This window comes from Myxine glutinosa, chromosome 4 (assembly GCF_964187855.1).
Source record: "Myxine glutinosa chromosome 4, kmMyxGlut1.1, whole genome shotgun sequence".
Classification (NCBI taxonomy): domain Eukaryota; kingdom Metazoa; phylum Chordata; class Myxini; order Myxiniformes; family Myxinidae; genus Myxine; species Myxine glutinosa.
The window spans coordinates 12,883,603-12,906,106 of record NC_136264.1 but is presented as its reverse complement, the minus strand read 5'-3'; the positions used below and the strand labels follow the sequence as shown (position 1 = coordinate 12,906,106).

Sequence of the window (22,504 nt, the reverse complement as noted above, 5' to 3'; positions counted from 1 at the left end):
GAGACTTTTCCCGGATTGTTTTTTCATGGTTCTGTTTGGATATTGTTGGAATATGTTTAAACCGCAGCCGTGATGCTGACGCCCCCCCCCCCCCCCCCCCCCCCCAGAATTTACATGTTTTAAACGTTTCCCAGTGTGTACCCTGGTCAGAATAGGTACACCGTATCCCTGCGTGTCGTAAGAGACGACTAAGAGGGTTGGCGTCAGGAAGGGCATCCGGCCATAAAAACATTGCCTCAAAAAGAGAACCATGACAATCACAAGTACATATGGGCAGGGTGCAGCCCGAAGTGGAGATCGGTTTCTGAGGTTTGGGACATGGAATGTGGGGACAATGACAGGGAGATCAGGAGAAGTGGTGGAAGTATTGGTCAGAAGAAGAGTGGTCATATGTTGTGTGCAAGAGACGAGATGGAAGGGAAGTGGTGTGAGAATGGTGAAGGGTAGGCAGGGACAGAAATACAAGTTTGTGTGGCAAGGGTGCCCGGAGGGCGTGAATGGTGTTGGTGTCCTGTTTTCTGAGGAGTTTGTAGACAGTGTGGTGAGTGTGACTAGAGTGAGTGATAGGTTGATGATGGTGAAAATGATGATTGGAAAGCTCTTGGTGAACGTCATCTCGGGATATGCTCCGCAGGTTGGTCGAAGCGATGAAGAGAAGGACAAGTTCTGGTGTGCGATAGAGAAGCTGATGGAAAACGTGAAAGATGAGGAAGTTGTTGTGGTGGGAGGAGACCTGAATGGACATGTGGGAAGGAGTATGGATGGTTTTGAGGGAGTTCATGGGGGTTACGGATATGGTGTGAGAAATGGAGAAGGTGAAAGGATTTTGGAGTTTGCTGATGGAGCTGATTTGTTGATTTGTAATACTCAGTTCCAGAAAGGGGACAATAAGCTTGTTACATACACGTCAGGTGGGTCGACGACAACCGTTGACTACCTGATGGTGCGTCGGCGAGATAGGGGGCACCTCCGGGACACAAAGGTGATCCCGGGGGAGGAGGCTGTTTCACAGCACCACTTGGTTGTCTGCGACATAAGGGTGAAAGGTGCGAGGAGAGCTCGGTGGGTGAAGTACCAACCGAGAATGAAGGTGTGGAGGTTGAAAGAGGTGACAGTAAGGGAGGCATTAAAAGAGAGGCTGAGTGGGGTAGAGGATGATGTGGTTGAGCTTGAAAGTGGTTGGATGTCAATGAAAGCTAGTCTGTTGGGAGCCGTTGGTGAGGTATGTGGATGGACAAAAGGACCACCGAGGCACTCAGAAACATGGTGGTGGGATGTTGAGGTTGGAAAGAGGATTGACGAGAAGAGGAAGAAGTTCAAAGAGTGGCAAAAGGCGAAGGGTACGGGAGCAGAAACAGCAGAGCATGAAAGTTATAAGGCAGCCAGGAAGGCTGCAAAGAAAGAGGTAGCAAAGGCGCAGGAGGCATGTAGGAAAATGTTTGGAGAACGCTTGGATTCGGAAGAGGGTCAGAAAGCAGTATTCAGGATTGCAAAGCACATAGCGAAAGAGAGGTGTGATGTGATGGGGGTGAGTTGCTTGAAGGATGAAGTGGGACAAATCGTTGTCGACCCAGATGGAATTAAAGGAAGATGGAAAAGATATATGGAAATGCTGTTGAATACAGAGAATGAATGGGATGGCAACATAGAGAGTAACCCAGTTTTAGGACTGGCAGAGAAGATCACTGAGAAGGAAGTTGAGGAAGCGATAAAAGCAATGAAGAGTGGAAAAGCGGGAGGGCCGACGGGAGTTGTGGGAGATATGTTGAAGGCAGCAGGAAGTTGGGGTGTGAAGAGAATGACAGAGATCTTTAATCTGGTGGTGAAAGAAGGCCGCATTCCAGTGGATTGGGAACCGAGTACCCTCGTCCCTCTATACAAGGGGAAAGGTGACCCTCTGGAGTGTGGCTCGTACCGAGCGATAAAGTTATTGGAGCATGGAATGAAGGTATTGGAAAGGGTGTTGGAGAGGAGGATAAGGAAGAAAGTGAAGATTGACGAAATGCAGTTTGGATTTATGCCAGGAAGAGGAACGACAGATGCGCTTTTCATTGTGAGGCAGTTGCAGGAGAAGTACATGGATAAGAGGAAGAAGTTGTTTTTTGGGTTTGTTGATCTGGAGAAAGCATTCGAAAGGGTTCCACGCAAAGTATTGACATGGGCATTGAGGAAGTTAGGAGTGGAGGAATGGTTGATCAGAGTAGTGATGGCAATGTACAAAAGAGCACGCACAGCTGTAAGGACGAAGGATGGGAACAGTGGTGAGTTTGAGGTGAAGGTGGGAGTGCATCAGGGGTCGGTACTAAGTCCACTACTATTTGTAGCTGTGATGGAGGTGCTGGCTCAGACCGTAAAGGAGGGTTTACCGTGGGAGTTGTTGTATGCAGATGATCTGGTGTTGATTGCGGAAAGTATGGATGGACTGAAGGAAAAGATGAACAAGTGGAAGGAATGTATGGAGACAAAAGGTCTGAAGGTGAATATCGGAAAGACAAAGGTGATGGCAAGTGGTAAAGCATGTGGTGAGGTGGAAAGAACTGGGAAGTGGCCGTGTGCTGTGTGCAGGAAGGGTGTCGGAGTGAACTCCATTCAATGTACAATGTGTGCTGAGTGGGTTCATCAAAAATGTAGTGGTCTGAGAGGGTCATTAACCAGTGTGGCAGCTACATTCAAATGTAAGGTGTGCACAGAGGGAGCTGCAGATGGAGGAAATGTTGAGTTGGATCTTGGAGACGGCGTGAAGCTGGAAGGTGTGAAAACATTTTGCTACCTCGGAGACATGCTGAATGGAGAAGGTGGATCTGACTCGGCAATGGTTGCTCGAGTGAGATGTGCATGGAAGAAGTTTCGGGAACTGAGTGGCGTGCTGATGAGGAGGAGAGTGTCGCTGAAGCTGAAGGGAAGGGTGTATGCTGCATGTGTGAGAAGTGTTATGATTTATGGGAGCGAGACATGGGTAATGAATGTAGAGCAGCAACGAAGGCTGGAAAGGGTGGAAATGCGAATGGTTCGATGGATGTGCGGAGTATTGTTGAGAGAGAGGAAGACAAATGATGAATTGCGAAAGATGATGGGAATATTGCCTGTGATTGATGCTGTGAAGAGGAACAGGTTGAGATGGTTTGGTCATGTATTGAGGAAGGATGAAAGTGACTGGTTGAGAAGAGTGATGGAAGTTAATGTAGAAGGAAGTAGAGGACGGGGAAGACCGATAATGACTTGGCTAAAGATGGTGGAAGAAGAAATGCGGGCAAGGGGGTTAACAAGGAGAGATGCAGAAAATAGGGCAAAATGGAGAAGATTGTCATGGGGACCGCAAGGCTAACCCCCGCTCTAGCAGGGAACATGGCCTTAAAATGCATGTTGTTGTTCTTGTGAAGTACTCTCCATGGGGAATACGATATTTTAATTATGTCATTGGTGCCATCGTTATGTCATAATTCGACAAGTACTGTAACGCTTGATCTGATCAGTATGAAATTTCTTTTTTCTCTGCAACTGTTAGTCCGACAGATACAAATTTTGACCATAGGAGCACCTCTTTGTGTAGAATATTTTAATGATAATTATGACGTCACAGGGCACGCGATACAGCCGCCATCTTGGAAAAAATGAAAAACGTTGCACCTCTATATCTCCGAAACCGCTCCATGGAAACAATTGAAACGTGGCTCATTGTAAAGAACTCCTTATGGGGAATAAGTGTTCCAATGATGTCATAATTAAGGCAGCAATGACATCATAATTCAACAGGGGGCACCGCTTAATCCAATCAGTTTGAAATTTCTTGAGCATGATCTACGCAACAATTATATTTGGGAATATAAATTTATGATGTCATCACTCATGTGGTCTGGCAGCCATATTGGATCAAAGAAAAAAAATGCAAAGAAAACCTTCAAAATCAGAAGAGTTGACTCACACCAAGTTGACTGCATGGAGTAAGTATTCTATGAATACCATCTAGTTATTATTATTTATTTACCAGCTTTCGTCAAACCTGACCTGCCGGTACATGAAAGACTTGGGACAACTATATATAAGCCTGGGACAACTATATATATCTTAAACTAATGGATAGATATATATATATATATACTGACTAGTAGCATGACACGTAAAATCGATGGCAACTGCACCAAGCTCCTCCGTAAAACACTCAACATCCGTTGGCAAGACAACGTCAGAAACATTGACCTATATGGTAATTTGCCAAAAATTTCTGATGTTGTGAGGAAGAGGCATCTGAAATTGGTGGGTCATGTCCTCCGGCACGAAGAAGAAGCAGCAAATAGCATCCTACTTTGGAAGCCATCACAAAGGAGAGTTGGTTGGCTGAATCTGACGTTGATTAATATTGTCTGCAGCGACACTGGACCGCATACGGACAAGCTGAAATCCGCCGCAGCTGATAGAGCTGTTCGGGCAAATCTGACAAAGTAACTTTGTTCTTTGTCACTCTGGTTTCTTTTTTGGTGTTTTGTTTGTGATTGTCTGAACAACATTATGTATGAACAAGTAGTGGTAAACTAATGGAATGTAAGGAAGAAGAAGAAGTTGGAATTCAATCGTGAAAATTAGTTGCGAGGACAAAAGCTCAGGTGTGATATTTCATCAAGTGTTCTGCATTGTGCAATTTGCTCAAGATTATCTACAGGGCAGCGTTTATGATAATCCCATGTAACATCTCATCATTATCAACCTTGTGGAAGTGTAACTCAGTGTAACATATTGATTGGCCCTGGTAACTTATTAATTAACCTGGTAACAAAGCAGATACATTTTATGTGTATGAACAATGTAATCTCTTGAAACACCTGGTCAAGGCCCCAGGCTAGAGCACCCCCCCCTGCTGTGATTTCCATTTACACAGCAGGAGGGGAGCGAGCTGATGCCAGGACTCGGTGCGATGCATGACCTCGGGACATTAGCGGAGAGGAGATTAAGTCCAGTTTGGCGATATAACGAGAGCAAACGTTGAGTAAAGTACACTTGTCCTCAGAAGCCCTGCCCGACGGAACGATGGAATGAACGAGTACTTGCTACGTGAAGCGCTGACCGAACGGGAGTGTCGGATGGAGAGAAGGACCAGCGAAAAGAGTTAACCTGATCCATTATATTATGCGGTATCATTTTGGTAATTGGATGAAGTGAATACAGTTTAATAAAGTTGTGACCTTTTGTAAAACCTGTTTCCGACCATTGGCGTCTTGAGTCTCACCCTCCACTTCCGCGACAATATGGAGGCACCGCTGGGATTTCGAGTGGACGTCGCCAAGGTGAGCATGTAAGCATGACGTCTTGGGGATCTGTCCATTATGAAATATGAATTCTGAAGATGGAGGATTTGGTGTGTGGGACTTGCATTCCGTAGGTAATCCAAGGAGTGTAAAAGTATTTTTGTCACGACCGTCCAAGGAAAAAGTCACGGATGGAACGGTTTAAATGATTCTATTATTCGTGTGCTTGCATATACGTACGGTATACGCTGGGTGTTAAGAGCCTTACTCTGGTCTGCGGGCAAGTCGGCTCGTGAAGCGCACCGATGCCGCGATATAGGTGGCGTGAGCCATCACAAATGGGATTTCGATAAACGACTGTAGCAATTTATTCGTTTTTTCTAAATGATTTCTGTAAATACGTATTTTTACGCTGGTTATTAAAAGCCTTACCATGAACTAGGAGCAAGATCGTGCCATGAGTGCACCATGGGACGATCTGCTTCCAGGACGTGTAAGGCCGGTACACTCGTTTACCCACCAGCACACGGATAAAGTACTACTTTTTTTGCACTTGTTCGAAGCACTTGACTTGATCGGCGCTTGGCGAGCGACAGGGAACCGGGAAATGGAACTTGATATTTATATATATATATATTTCCAATATGGTACACCGGCCACAACGATTTTAGCGATTATCCGAGTTTTTTTTAACGATTTCTGTAAATACGTATTTTTCCTGCGCTGTGTAATTCTGACACGCGCCACGAAGAAACGCACCACTGATGTGCATGAAGCGACTTGTTTGCCGGTTCGGTAAGGTCCGTCCGTACACGTGTACAATCGTGTACACCCGTTTTAAATAAATAATTTTTTCAGTTTTCCCGCCATGCCTATAAATTCATGACAGACAACCCCCCTCATGCCGGTCCAGAATTATGATGAAAAATGGCGATTGAGAAAAAAAAATTGCATCAAATTTTGTCCAGGTCCATCAAGAAGCCTTTGAGACATGCTTCACGGTTGAATAAAAAACCACCGTTTAGAGTACTTTTTTTTGTTCAAAGCACTCGACTTGGAGCCAGCGACTTGCTCGGCGGGGGATATAATTTTAGATATATATATAGTACGGGCATGCCCTAGTGAGAGATAATTACAGGAAATGGTGTTTGTGAGTAACAACCACCCTCTGGTCGAGGCTCATAGAAGGGGTGATGCTTACTGATTCGGCACGCTCACAAAATATGGGATTTTAAATGGCAGAGATGCCACGAAAGATCAGGAAGGGAAGGAATGGAAAATTTGTCAAGGTTTGAAATTAATCGGACAAGGGGGTCCCAAGGTATGGTCACCGTACTCGCAGGTCGTTCGTTTTGGCTTTGCGAATGGACCAAAGAGACAAAGTGAGAAAGAGAGACAGACAGAGAGAGATAGACAGAAAAAGAAAGAAAGAGAGACATAGAGACAAACAGAGATAAAGATGATAGTCAGACACATAGAGAGAGACAGACAAAAAGAGATAGACAGAGTGAGACAAAGTGAGAAAGAGAGACAGACAGAGAGAGATAGACAGAAAAAGAAAGAAAGAGAGACATAGAGACAAACAGAGATAAAGATGATAGTCAGAGTCAGACACATAGAGAGAGACAGACAAAAAGAGATAGACAGAGTGAGACAAAGTGAGAAAGAGAGACAGACAGAGAGAGATAGACAGAAAAAGAAAGAAAGAGAGACATAGAGACAAACAGAGATAAAGATGATAGTCAGACACATAGAGAGAGACAGACAAAAAGAGATAGACAGAGTGAGACAAAGTGAGAAAGAGAGACAGACAGAGAGAGATAGACAGAAAAAGAAAGAAAGAGAGACATAGAGACAAACAGAGATAAAGATGATAGTCAGAGTCAGACACATAGAGAGAGACAGACAAAAGGAGATAGACAGAGTGAGACAAAGTGAGAAAGAGAGACAGACAGAGAGAGATAGACAGAAAAAGAAAGAAAGAGAGACATAGAGACAAACAGAGATAAAGATGATAGTCAGACACATAGAGAGAGACAGACAAAAAGAGATAGACAGAGTGAGACAAAGTGAGAAAGAGAGACAGACAGAGAGAGATAGACAGAAAAAGAAAGAAAGAGAGACATAGAGACAAACAGAGATAAAGATGATAGTCAGAGCCAGACACATAGAGAGAGACAGACAAAAAGAGATAGACAGAGTGAGACAAAGTGAGAAAGAGAGACAGACAGAGAGAGATAGACAGAAAAAGAAAGAAAGAGAGACATAGAGACAAACAGAGATAAAGATGATAGTCAGAGTCAGACACATAGAGAGAGACAGACAAAAAGAGATAGACAGAGTGAGACAAAGTGAGAAAGAGAGACAGACAGAGAGAGATAGACAGAAAAAGAAAGAAAGAGAGACATAGAGCCAAACAGAGATAAAGATGATAGTCAGACACATGTTTTACAGATGGATACAGGTGGGACAAAGGGAAACACCGTATCAAGACAAGCCGACCAATCAAGGGAAACCAGAGACTTCTACTTCAGATACTCCTTGAAAATGGTGATATTTATCCTAGGAATGGGTTCTCTGGTAGTGGGGACTCTGTGTTGTATGGATTATTTTGGGGTAATGAGGGAACAAAACGCAACACCAGCAAATGATACACAGATATATGATCATGCGGAACGACAAAAGCAGAAGAGAAGTTTGATGAAGGATAAAGACACACCTTTAGAACCCGATGGATTACACGGGATTAATACTTTTTTACATTTAGCCCACACAAGGGCTGCTATAGCAAATGAAAGTAATTGTTGGATATGTACACAAATGCCGCATTCTAGTGAGATCGGAGTACCATTGGAGGCAGTTCCTTTTGGTTGGGCGGAATTATGTAGCCGCTTCCCTCACACCCTGATAGCATCAGATTTTAACGGCCAACTGTCCGGGGAAGAGGGATGGAAGAAAGGGGGATATAATTGTAACCAATTTGAGGACAGTTATAGACCTACATATGATAAGAACAAAATGCCCTCTTACATGACCGTCCAGCAGCAAATAACAGGATTAATGTGTATCACCAGACCCCAAACGCCTACGCATAACAGGTCTATGGGAACCTCTAAATGCCACAATTATGGTCACGAAGAAGGCTGGATGAGAACACCTGTCCCACTAGGACCAAATGGCACGAAGGGTTTAGCTTTATATTGGGAAGGCATGTGGGGAATGGACAACACATGGACATATAATAATACGTATTTTATATGTGGACACAAGGCATATCCGTATCTTCCCTCGGGATGGTTCGGAACATGTTTTCTGGGGTTTGTGCTTCCACACATGCGCCTGTTAACAAAGTCACCAACGCATATCCTGCATTCTAGGCAGAGAAGAACTATTAGCATGGGGGAATGGATTGGAATGGTAATATTTCCATTTTATGGAACCTGGAAGGCAGGGCGAGAACTCAGGCACATGGCATTGGCTATGGAGAAGTTGGCAAATAAAACAGCTAGTGGATTGGAACTTGTTGGAACTTGTTGTTGGAACTTGTTGTTGGAACTTGTTGTTGGAACTTGTTGTTGGAACTTGTTGTTGGAACTTGCTGTTGGAACTTGTTGTTGGAACTTGTTGTTGCAACTTGCTGTTGGAACTTGCTGTTGGAACTTGTTGGAACTTGTTGTTGGAACTTGCTGTTGGAACTTGCTGTTGGAACTTGTTGTTGGAACTTGTTGTTGGAACTTGTTGTTGGAACTTGTTGGAACTTGTTGTTGCAACTTGCTGTTGGAACTTGCTGTTGGAACTTGTTGGAACTTGTTGTTGGAACTTGCTGTTGGAACTTGTTGTTGGAACTTGTTGTTGGAACTTGCTGTTGGAACTTGTTGTTGGAACTTGCTGTTGGAACTTGTTGGAACTTGTTGTTGGAACTTGTTGTTGGAACTTGTTGTTGCAACTTGCTGTTGGAACTTGCTGTTGGAACTTGTTGGAACTTGTTGTTGGAACTTGTTGTTGGAACTTGCTGTTGGAACTTGTTGGAACTTGTTGTTGGAACTTGTTGTTGGAACTTGTTGTTGGAACTTGCTGTTGGAACTTGCTGTTGGAACTTGTTGTTGGAACTTGTTGGAACTTGTTGTTGGAACTTGTTGTTGGAACTTGCTGTTGGAACTTGTTGTTGGAACTTGTTGTTGGAACTTGTTGTTGGAACTTGTTGTTGGAACTTGTTGTTGGAATGAATGGGAACATTCAAATGTTGGGTTTTGCTAACATTTCCACAACGTCGCTACAACGTTTCACTTTCGTTGTTGCAACGTTTTGCTCCAACGTTTTGGGGACATTCGAATGTCAAGTGAATCGAATGAGAATTCAGGAATTATTTCATTATTAACGATTAATGAAGTACTTATTTAATTAATTACATTTCTTATTACATTACAGTAATTACATTACAGTAATTACCTGAGGTAATTACAGTAATTACAGTTCCGGTAATTACAGTAATTACAGTAATCATTACAGTAATTGCAGTAATCTTATTACAGTAATTACATTACATTAACTCAGGCACCTTTTGAGTAAGGAAGCTGATATTTGGACATGACACTGACCAAGTGATGTGGCTGTCAAGGAAAATATTGATTTATTGATTAATCATTTAATAAATTAACTCGTTGATTTATAAATGACTTATTTAATTAAAATTCCTGAGAGATACATCTTCGGATGAAATACTTGCAGATTGGTTATGCTATGAGCCAATTGATTAAGGAAAATATTTTGTGATGGCCATATTGGCAATTTCGTGGCCATATTTGTGGCAACTCAGTTAGTGCCACTGCACCTTTAAAATGCATCCCTGCGTTCATTTTTCGATCGATTGAGTTGAAATTTTGAACAATCGGATCTGGACTGTCGTTAACGACTCTAGCACGCACTCGTCCAATCAGGATGGAGCGGTATGGTCCCCGGATCATCACTGCCCGCAGTTTTAATTAATTTTACTTTTTCTCTTGGTCATATAATTTTGAAGACATGCGTGTCATGATAGAGGAAATGTTTGTTCTGTTGAACGGAATAAATGTTGTTTATTTGTGTGGGAGTGTATTTTTGTGTATTTCTTGTGTATTTTGGATATATTTTCACGACTAATTCCAGTTAACATCCTGCAAAATTTGCTCGTTTGCTGGCCGAGTCGAAATTGCGTTGAGTTTCTATGGCATGCGCCATTAAAAGCGCTGTGTAATGGTTGAGCTCCTTTTATTTCGGTTTGGTCATGCGGATGAGCAAACAAAGTGACAAATGCTGCGGCTGGAGCAGTAGAAGCGATGTTTTTTTAAATGGAAACGATGTAATGAGTAATTAAAAGTGGGAGGGGGCAACACCACGCATACCTCTTTTAAGGTGTGTATAAACCCTGGAATATTTCAGCAATCAATACAATGCTGAAACTATGTAAGTTAAGTTAATGAGTAATTTACTGAGTAATTTAATGAGTAATTTAATGAGTAATTTAATGAGTAATTTAACGAATAATTTAATGAGTAATTTAATGAGTAATTTAATGAGTAATTTAACGAATAATTTAATGAGTAATTTAATGAGTAATTTAACGAATAATTTAATGAGTAATTTAATGAGTAATTTAATGAGTAATTTAACGAATAATTTAATGAGTAATTTAATAAGTAATTTAATAAGTAATTTAATGAGGAATTAAAAGTGGGAGGGGGCAACACCACGCATACCTCTTTTAAGGTGTGTATAAACCCTGGAATAAACGTGGGAGGGGGCAACACCACGCATACCTCTTTTAAGGTATGTATAAACCCTGGAATATTTCAGCAATCAATACGATGCTGAAATGATGTAATTTACTGTGTAAGAGGGTCGACCTTGGGTTTGTTTGGGTTTGTTGTTTATTTTGTGGATGTGTATTTTTTGTGTATTTTGGATATATTTTCACGACTAATTCCAGTTAACATCCTGCAAAATTTGCTCGTTTTCTGGCTGAGTCGAAATTGCGTTGAGTTTCTATGGCATGCGCCATTAAAAGCGCTGTGTAATGGTTGAGCTCCCTTTATTTCGTTTTGGTCATGCGGATGAGCAAACAAAATGACGAATGCTGCGGCTGGAGCAGTGGAAGCGATTTTTGAATTGTTCAATGATTATTCGATATTGTTATGACTTATTGTCAATAGGTATACTGAGTGGCCATGAGGTAGCCTGTTGCTATGTACAGTTTTATTCTATTGTTGATTATACCACATAATTGTGGTGATAAAGGAAATGTTCGTTTTAAATAGATGATTATGATATGACCATGACTATAAAATCATGATGATTATTATGAATGATATCATAGGGTTCAAATGCAGAATGATTGCATGAACTTGGGAAAGAACTTTCAAGCCCTATGGGATAAATTGGGTGTTACAAGCAATGGAGCTTCAAAATTTAGCATGATTGAAGGAATTTTACAGTCTTATTTCAGTAGTTTTACGAAATTTAAATTGCCAAGAGATTTTGGGTACTATTAAAAGGAAAATGATGAGATATTTTTCCCAAAGAACTTTAATATCTGGCATCCATTTTGGCTGTCTCACGAATGAAGGATGAGTTGCCTTTAGTGGTTGCAAAGAAAAATTTGTGGAGACCAGGCAAAATGGGAAAATATGTCAGATATGACCCTAGGACAGGACGGCGATTCATTAATTGACATGAGGTACGAATCCGAGGTGACGACCGATGAAATTCGATCTCAGTCAATGGATGGACCTGTCCTGACATCATTGGGGAAAGGGCTTATGCAAGGAGTCATTCAAAATGATTAATTTGATTTATTGATGAATATTGATGAATTAATTGAAATTGAATAATTGATTGAATTGTTAATTGATTGAATCTAATTGATTGAATTTAATTGCATAAATTGAACTGAATAAATTGAATTGAATATATTGATTGTTTGATTGATGAAAATGCGGTCTCAAGAAAGAAGCTTTGATATCTTTGCGAGATATTATCAATGTGGAGACAACCTGGGAAAATTGAGCAAGGTGGTGAGTTTATATACAGATATATATGTGCGGTTACCATTGTGTGATTTCCCCGTCAAACAGAGCGGACACCTGAGGATTCACCCACTTCATACTGACCCTCCGGCTCATCTGCAAATACTGATCTGTGAGATTGGATTGTGCAAAAGCCACAGCTGAGGGAGATTCTCTGGAAATCACCGTGCGAACAGGTGGAGAGATCCTTCCTGGAGGTACGAGTGAAGCTTTAGAGGAACCTGGAACAAGCTACAACACATCCAACGCTACTTTGATAAAAGGCAGAATGGGAAATGGAGCCTGCAAGAACACACAAGGACAACCAGAGATTCCACAAAAAGGTACTTGTACACATCATATGTACGACCGTTATGGTGCCGAAGCTATAAGGCAGGTCGAGAATTGGTATTTGTGGACAAAGGGACATGATGAGGAGTTTCCAAGAGATGGTACATTTGAGCGAAGTCGATTGGAAAGATTGGAACAAAGATTGAAAGCCAGGAAGAGACAGAATCTAACGGTAGACTGGCTTGCATTCCATCTTTGGGATGGTGAATCCAGACAACGGGAACAGCAAGAACGGATAACGGAACTAGAACTTAAAATAAAAAGGATACAGGATACAGTGGAGGAGACAAATGCACAACTGCCCTCGAAATTAGGAATGAAAGTCACAGTTGTCCCATCTGATTTCCAGTTGTCTCCCCAAAAAGGACGGTACAGAGAATTTTTTCGTGTTTCAGGAGATAACGAGAGATTGCAGTGGCAACTCAGGGATGTAGAGATGCAGCCCAGCAATACAAGTGCACAGGCGCACAGATCAGACAACGACAGAAACCGGTGTTTCGAGTGTGGAAAGATGGGACATTGGAGAAGAAGATGTCCGTATGTCAACAGGAAGACAAGGTCATGGGGCAAACCAAGATCAAGGGTACCAGTGCTTACCGGTACCTCAGACAATGATTAGGCCTTCATTGCTGCAAATCCCAAATGATGATTGGCCTCAACAGATTCGATTACTGGACAAACATGAACAACTGTCAATGATTCTTGTGTCTGAAAAGTTTTCAGAGCAAGAATGATTCATTTTTCTTTTTGCTTGTTAACAAATTAATAATTAATTGATCAAATGCCAAAATTGGATCTTCTATTTTGGGCACAGCAATTTTAAATTTACAAAGTTTGGAACAATTGCGTTGCAATTGTTGGCAAACCAAGTAACAAGAGTCACATGATGATCAGGTGGGAATTTCGGACTATTGTTCCGCACGATTGATAGGTCAATGGTCGACTGACATGCAAATGGGTGTGTAGTCAAAATTTGGATAGATTATTGTGAAGGCAGAAAGGGTAATTTCAATTTGACATCATAAGGGTTTTCTAAGAATGGACTTTTGGTTTATTTGTCTATAAGCATTTTGAATTTGATTGACAAATTTTATGAAATTGAAATAAAATTGACACCCATCTGATCTGTAAATAATGGTTCCAACGCAAACAAATATGCATAATGCATGTGTGTGTGTGTTTTTGTGTATCAATCTTACAAGATTGTTGACACCGACAGTGTGCCTGTCTGGAAATGGATAGTTATATGTGGATGGGATTGGGATATGTGGATGGGATTGAATATCCAGAGAATCCGTAAAATAAAATAGAAATATAATTTGATTATGAACATTATCTCTTTTGTCAAGGGAAATGGAATATAAAAAAAAAATTTGATGTGCTGGGTTATGAGCAGCCATTAATTAATAGTAAAATTGTGAGTAATTTTGGGATTCCATTTTTGATAGAATGTATATGAGAATAACATCTATTTATGGATATGAGCTTCATAAAAGGAAATGAGGAAGTACAAAATCATCCAAATTTGGGAGAGGTCTTACACTGACTTCCCAGAATACTCTGCTCATGGATTTTATATATATAAACTTGAATTTTATCAGCATATAAATTGTGCTGTATGTATGGATGTGTTTTAGGCATAGATGATATGGGAAAAGAGTAAAGAAAATTTTGCTGGTTTGAACTATTGTGGGTTTTTCAGTTCTGGAGTTTAAACAAAGTCACTGGTTAACAGATGAGAAAGGATAGTAAATAAATTATTCTCTGCTGGGCAAATTAAGTACGATATTACTAAGACTTATGAGAGCTATTGTTCCGCCTTACAGCAGTGGAAAATTATTGGAAAAAATTAGATCCAACATAATGAATCTATAAAAGAATGTGATAGGGATAATATCCTCAATTTGTACTAATTATTTGATTGTGGGTAAAGGAATTAAGTCATCGTAGTGGATTGTTAACAGCAGCCTGAAAATGTCCTGAGAGTGTGCATCCATGTAATCAGAAATCCCAGATTTGTTTTTACAAACAACATTTTGGTAGAGGTCTTGTGTGGAACACTTCCTTGGTAGATAAAAACGGTACTGCATGCTGGCAGCCACTTTTGCGGCCAGTTAGGCCAAACAAATTGAGAGGAAATTGTAGTTAAATACGTAAGTTACACATGGCTATTTGTAAAAAAGGAAATTTGTTGAGATGGGAAACATTTTTTCGAAGGTTTATTAAGGTGTTATAATATGACATGTGGCAAGGCAAACTATTGGATGGGAAAATTAGATCTGGCTATAGAATAAATTTATTGACCCCTTGAAGTTAATCCTTCGAATCATTGTTTCACTGGCATTTTTGTTCAAATTGGAAATAGTTTGGTAGAGCTTTGGTTAAAACCTTTGGTTGCGGTATCTTGGAACGAATTGATAAACCATAGGAGATTGATAAGAATAGAAACAAATATGGACCCAAAATAGAAAGTTGGATTCATGCCTCTCATTGCAAGCAAGCACATGGGGCTAAGGTGGACGATCCCACAGAAAATGAGGCTGCACCTAGCAGCCCAGCAGAACATTCAGTGGTAGAAAAATGATAGTCATGATTTACAGTCATTTGAATTACATTTTAACACCCCTTGCATTGATAAACATTACATTTTCAACATGTGATATTCCTACTTGGAATAGTGACATTTATTTGCCTACATGACATACAATTACCTGCTGATATAAATACAACATGAGTGAAAAAATGTATCACAACTACACTCATGATCAGGGGATTGAGTTCAACCCCGGGAGATAGGGGGATCAGGGTAAGACAAATAATCTGATTATGTTACATATTAAGGGATTTTCTTTATTTACCTTTTAGGAAGCTTGTTAGTTTGGTATATAATGTTAAATGTCATCGACATATAACTATGTCATAGATATGAATATATACAAGGAGTAGCAGACTTGTTTGTTGGTTTAGTAGTTATATTGGCAATTGTTTTAGTGGTGGCTTGCTTGAAAGCCTTAGTGACGGTGTGTTTGAATAAGGTAACCAACAACACGATGATAACACATGAAGTGACAAATGAGGAAAGAAATGTGGAACCAGAAAAGGAAGACTTTTATGGCGACATAAACAGTAGAATTAAGATAATGGCATAACGACAATGTTATGAGTTGTGTCAATTACAATATCAATGAACTCATATCACCACGAGTGACACACTGTTAGGGAAAAAAAAAAAAAAGAGGGAAAAGAAAAAGTGGAGAGGAATTATGGTAATAATACATTATGCTTAATTTGTTGGTTTGGGAAAATTGTTGTTGGGAATTAGGTATTCCCGTGTGTGATTGTAATCATATACAATGCTATTCTTAGTTTAGTAATAAAATACATACCTGATTGAATATTATTTGTGTGACGCATATAAATGAATATAACTTTTTGTGTTAAGGAAAAACAACAAATTGTTGAATGTGAAACTGTCGGAAGATATACATGATTATGCTGATTTCATGGTAAGATGTACCCTATCTGATTCAGTGTGTGCGGAAAGCAGATTCAGATATGACTGAGCATAAGGATAAGACGAGATCACATTTTGGAGGGATTGCTAACGGAATTGGGAAGAAGAAAGAAAGAAAATTTGTGGCTAAAAAATGAAGTTAATCGTGGCATACACCCTCTTTCTCAAAGAATGATGAAGACATTCTCCCGTGTAACTTGGAGATGAATGCTTACCTTCACCAAGGAAATTTATGTGACCATTTGCCTGGATCACACTGCAACATATGAAAGAAAGGCGATCACTTACTCTTGTTCGAAGACTTCGAACATTCACCACATCAGAAGTTGCAGGACAACGACATTTTACCTGCAACCTCTGTGAAATGCGGGGACATATGTTATTACTTCACCAACGTCCGGGGAACCAGCATGGAGCTGCAAAAAACGGCTGTGCCCTTGTCACAACAGCTGTGCACGATTCTGCTGGATTGCTCCTGGTAAGGACCATGAATGACCTGAACACCATGGTCCCAACATCATTGTGGATGCATCCGGCATCCCTGTTCCACATCTTGCTGGCCAATCAATGTCACACCAATACTTGCTGCCCACTCACAATAAGGGAGGAGGCAAGTCGACTACAACTGGGTGAAGGCCTTGTTCAGGAATTACTATGGTTTACAGCAAAAAGTGGCAAGAATGCTACAAGGAGAGCAGGGTCAGTCTATGACTCCGCAATGTTACCACAACAGCGAAATCCTACACGAAGTAGTGCAGGAGCTATGAAGACATTAGGAGAAAATGTTTCATACCTGGATTCAAACACAAGTGATCAGCCCTTCCTTTCAAACGAAGTCAACATTTGTGTGGAGGCAAACGTTTTTGCCAGATGGTGCAGATGCTTTACAAAACTTGAAAATGAAGTGAAATTGTTGTATCTTGGTGATGGTGAAGTGTTGTTTTGAAAATATATTTGTGATGCAAATGCAATAGATTGAACAATATGGAAGGAGTCAATGACCAACGAAATGTTTTGTGATTCTTGCAGGATGACGGTGTATGCCTAAGGGAATTTGATTACCAAAGTGATTGATTATTTACTTATACTTGTAATGATGTTTACTAGTAGTGATTGATTGTTTACTTATATTGATGTTTAGATTAATGGTTAATATAAACAAAAACAAAAAGATGAGGGAATTGTGGAAGTGTAACTCAGTGTAACATATTGATTGGCCCTGGTAACTTATTAATTAACCTGGTAACAAAGCAGATACATTTTATGTGTATGAACAATGTAATCTCTTGAAACACCTGGTCAAGGCCCCAGGCTAGAGCACCCCCCCCTGCTGTGATTTCCATTTACACAGCAGGAGGGGAGCGAGCTGATGCCAGGACTCGGTGCGATGCATGACCTCGGGACATTAGCGGAGAGGAGATTAAGTCCAGTTTGGCGATATAACGAGAGCAAACGTTGAGTAAAGTACACTTGTCCTCAGAAGCCCTGCCCGACGGAACGATGGAATGAACGAGTACTTGCTACGTGAAGCGCTGACCGAACGGGAGTGTCGGATGGAGAGAAGGACCAGCGAAAAGAGTTAACCTGATCCATTATATTATGCGGTATCATTTTGGTAATTGGATGAAGTGAATACAGTTTAATAAAGTTGTGACCTTTTGTAAAACCTGTTTCCGACCATTGGCGTCTTGAGTCTCACCCTCCACTTCCGCGACAACCTCATCACACAAAAAATAGTTCACCGTTGTGCAGCGTATGCAGGTGGGACATGTTTGTTGTGTATATTGTGGTGCTGCGCACACACGACTCGATTGCCAGAGAGGTAGGCCACAACGCGTTGGTATAACAAAGAGTCTTTATTCAAAGCTCGTACTTCAGCACTGGGCGGGCTCGAGCTTAGAGCCCGCATATATATCCCGAGGCCACGCCTAGTCCCCGGGCGTGGCCGATCGGTCGATAGGCGGGGCATGCATTACAGTTCCCCGCCTGGACGTTCGCGCCACCTGCTGGTGCGCTGAATTCTTGTCCCTTGTGTCCGCCACAATATACTATAAAAGGCACACAGTGTCTGTGACTGATAATGGTTTTCAAATTCCGGTTAAAAAGGCAATGCGTCTGATGTTCATTCTGCCTCATGTGAGGAGTGTCGATTTGACTATTGTGAAATTATTATTATTATTACGTTGTTTGGTGACATTGTACCTGTTTGGGTTTTAATGACTAACTGTTGTTGATAGATATTTGGGCCAGTGATGCAGCTGCTGCCATTTGAGTCTGAGGAGGAGGTGCTTGAGAGAGCCAACAAGACGGATTACGGCCTTGCTGCTGGAGTCTTTTCACAAGACATCAATGTAGCACACAGACTTTCTGCAGGCCTTCGTGCTGGCACAGTCTGGTGAGGATCCTAGTAGGATGATGATTGTACCGATTGGGGAAGGTGGTTGTATGGCCTTTACCTCGCAGGTGACTGTCTCTTGCCTTTGCAGTCTTTAAAATCCTCTGTAAACTTATTGTACCGTTTTGTTTCCCTGGTGTACTTCCTACAAACGTACTTTATTTATGGCTTAGCGATCCCACGTTGAACTTCACTCGTATATTTAGAGTTACGCCTGTTAGGGATTATTCCTTCCAGTTCTGGAAATGTATTGTTGTTTGTTTGTTTGTTTGTTTATTTATTTGTTTGTTTGTTTGTTTGTTTGTTTGTTTGTTTATTTATTTATTTGTTTGTTTGTTTGTTTGTTTGTTTGTTTGTTTATTTATTTATTTATTTGTTTGTTTGTTTGTTTGTTTGTTTGTTTGATGTGTTAGGTTTACACAAATAATGCCCACTCTAACTCCAGCCCACTCTTCCAGGATCAACTGCTATAATGTGTTGGAGGCCCAAGCTCCGTTTGGTGGGTACAAGACCTCAGGGATCGGGCGGGAGTTGGGAAGCTATGGGCTCGATGCCTACACCGAGATCAAAACGGTATGTCCATCCGAAACACTCTTTGTCCTCTTTCAGACAGGCAAACTGACAGTCATGGATGTGGCAGCAGTTACATATGGAAAGATTTATTGGTTGACGAGTATTGGCTGTGCCGTTTGGTAGAAATCGGGTGATGTGTATGCTCTATAACTAATGGTGGAGTAATACTCAATTATTCGGTCTCGAAACTTCTTTGTTAGCTTTGGTGGTTGTTTCGGCTGGCAGGATGGCCGAGACCTCGAGGTATGCACACTCGCCTCTGAGCCATCTTGCCTGGGTTTAAATCTCGGCCCAGCTACAAACTGCCATTCTGGTGTTTCACAGGCAGGGCGATTCCTCAATATGGGTGTGCCGTCCCTCGGATGGATGTTAAACGGGCGTCCTGTCTGCCGGCATTAGTTTGTGGACATTAAAGATCCCACGGTGTCCTTCGTGAAGAGCAGGCGAGCTATTGCTGGCACCCTGAACAAATTCAAAATTTCTGGATTAACCCGCGGAGGGCGTTGCATCAGCGGAACATCGTGCCCTCATGCAATGATGCTACTCGCAGCCTTGTGCTGCATACGAAAGGTGATTGGTTAATCCAAACATTGCTCTTTTAAATAGAAACACTCTGTTTACCTCCATCACCGAAGGTGGACAGAAGTTATGTTTTCACCTGTGTCTGTTTGTCTGTCCGTCTCACTGTGAGCAGAGTATCTCAAAAAGTTAAGGATGGATTTGGATGAAACTTGGTGGACAGGTTGGGTGTGTTATAATAAAGAATTCGTTCCATTTTGGTGAAGATCGGGATCCGGATCCGAGTTTAATTGATTCTTCACCATTGAGAGATGGAGCCAAAAACGACGCGTAGCATGACATTTCAAAACGTTGTGGAAATATTACGACAATACTCGGTGGACGGGTTTGCAAATAGACAATAACAAGCCGATTCGATTTTGGTTCAGGTCCGGATCCAGATCCGGCCTATTAGTGGGATACAAAACGGAAACTGGTCAGACTGGCAGAGGTATGCTGTTCTATTTCAACATGTATCGTGAGACATTTACTGCAAATCCTAATCTGTACCTCTACTACCTGCTTTTCATGCCATTACCCCTTGTGTATAGGTAACCATAAAGGTGCCACAAAAGAGTTCCTAGATCACGTCTCCCTGTGAGCCATCGAACACCGCCATATATGCCACCGGTAGTGTGGTAATCGTGGATCTCTCTCCTTGCATCAAATCGACCAAGTGGAATGAATGTACGTGCCATATGGACTCTTCACCTGTGATTTCTATGTGTGTGAAACAATCCTAGTACCGCGTGAGGCCATTACATGATTCTTGCGAGGTGGGAAGCCAACTATGGTTTTTGACTAATTCCAAAAAAAATTTGGTACTCATCAAATCCTTTTTTTTTTGTGGTGGTAATCAAAACTATTTTATCGTGACAAATCAACTTTTTTTTTGAGCACTGGTATTTTTCAAATGATCATGTGATTTATTTTTCATCATGTAATCTTTTCAAATAATCCATCAATATGATTTAATTTGCCTCCAAATAAAGTGTTTTTTTTGTGAAATGCAACTTACGAGCTGTCATAGTAATATTAGACTTCAGATGGGTAGTCTTTGGTTGAGAGAGGGAGAGGACGTGCCTTTGGTTATTTTAAAATGTCGTCGTCTACTTTATGAATACCAGTTGTAACAACCTATCCAGTTAAACTATCGGGGATACCTCTTCGTGGTGGTTGTACCCCCCCAAAAGGAAGTCTGGGGTCAAATATTTCCCACTCTTTCCTGCTGCCAGATTTGTCAGAGCACCGGCCGATCGCTCCCCAAGGACCGGCCCACTCCTTCTTGTGTCTTTCTCTCTCTCTTCTCTCTCTCTCTCTCTCTCTCTCTCTCTCTTTCTCTCTCTCTCTCTCTCTTTCTCTCTCTTTCTCTCTCTTTCTCTCTCTTTCTCTCTCATTCTCTCTCTCGTGGCCTTGACTTTACGGAGGCCCGGTACACTATCGTTGATGCGGGGGATCTTTGAGTCGCTACTGGGAGATCGATCAGCTATCTGGGTGCCACGGGCCTGTTCTTGAGAACCCTTGGGAGCTATACATCAACAACCGCCTATCCAGTTGAGGTCTCAATACAGTGTTGAGCACTGCCACTGCCTATACTGCCATGCCAACAGTAAGCTGTACAAGTATAAAAACAGCAGATTTCTCATTTTAAAAGTCTGCACAAGCTCATAAGGAAGTGCAGATCAATATACTGACAAACCGTTTTAAACCTGATGCGGCAAAAACGAAATAAATTTGATTCCTGCCTTTGGCAATGCTCATCACAAATTTCTGTCCACCTACTATTGTACTCAATTTGCCGACGTCGGAAGGATGACAGGCTGAGTCAACCCCCCTGGCGTTAATTCAGCGATCGCCAGCAGTCCCTGGTGTTGGGCTAGCGGCTAGGATGCCAGCTTAGGATCCAAGGATCCTGGGTTCGAATCCCGGTCGATCGCTGAATTAACGCCAGGGGGGTTGACTCAGCCTGTCATCCTTCCGAGGTCGGCAAATTGAGTACCAGTACACTGGTAATTCCCTGTTTATCGTAAAAAGGCGACAAACAGGGTTGGCGGCAGGAAGGGCATCCGGCCGTAAAACATTGCTTCAAAAAGGGGACCAAAAAACAACAACAACCACGGTCCCCAAAAAAGGCCAACCCCCGCTTTGCGGGGGGAAATGGCCTCTAAACGGTGGTTTCTACTATTGCAATTATTTACATCCAGAAAGAACAATGCAATTGAGGAAAATGGACAATACAACCGCTTCCATATAAATGGAAACAAAAACCAATCTCCCACCTGTCATTTGAATCCTTTAAAAACTGCTGACTGGATAACAAGTAGTTTATTTTTCAGGTTATTGAGAGAGCAGCAATTGTTTTGCAATCTCGTTGCAGAGCTCTTCTCTCAAGTACAGGGTAGAGGGCTCCAAGATGTATACGTGTGATCGGAGTGAGAAAGTAGGAGATAGTGGAGCTATCTGGGTAAAATACAGTATTCCAGGGAGAGGAGGGATGACGTTAAGAAGGGAATTATGATGAAAGATTCTGTGTAAAGCGTTTGCAAGAATAGTGAAATACTCGTGGGATGCTTTAATAGGGCACCAGGTGTAAGAGAAGACCAGGAAAGAAGGGTCTTCATGAGGAATTCAGAAAAGTACGTGATAAGGGAAGATAATTTATTTTTGGGGATTTTAACTTTCCAGGGATAGATTTGATCCATGATCAGGGAAAGGGCAAAGCAGATGAGGATTTTCTCAATGTAGTCTAGAATTCCCTTCAAAACCAATTTGTAGATGAGCCCTTGGGGGCCCGTTGGCCTCTTTTTATGTAATTATCCCAATATGGTGCAAA

General features: G+C 41.5%; 1 protein-coding gene across 6 annotated transcripts in view; it reads left to right on the top strand.

Moving 5' to 3' along the window:
- ALDH2 (aldehyde dehydrogenase 2 family member) overlaps positions 1–20,684 on the top strand; it is a 79,377-nt gene extending 58,693 nt beyond the window's left edge. For all 6 annotated transcript variants that reach the window (XM_068111905.2, XM_068111908.2, XM_068111906.2 and 3 more), the window contains exons 12-14: positions 18,383–18,540; positions 18,999–19,113; positions 20,223–20,684. In XM_068111905.2, the coding sequence (XP_067968006.2) occupies positions 18,383–18,540; positions 18,999–19,113; positions 20,223–20,255 (306 nt within the window). In that variant the 3' untranslated portion in view covers positions 20,256–20,684. The remainder of the gene's footprint in view (positions 1–18,382; positions 18,541–18,998; positions 19,114–20,222) is intronic.
- Positions 20,685–22,504: the final 1,820 nt, after the last annotated feature.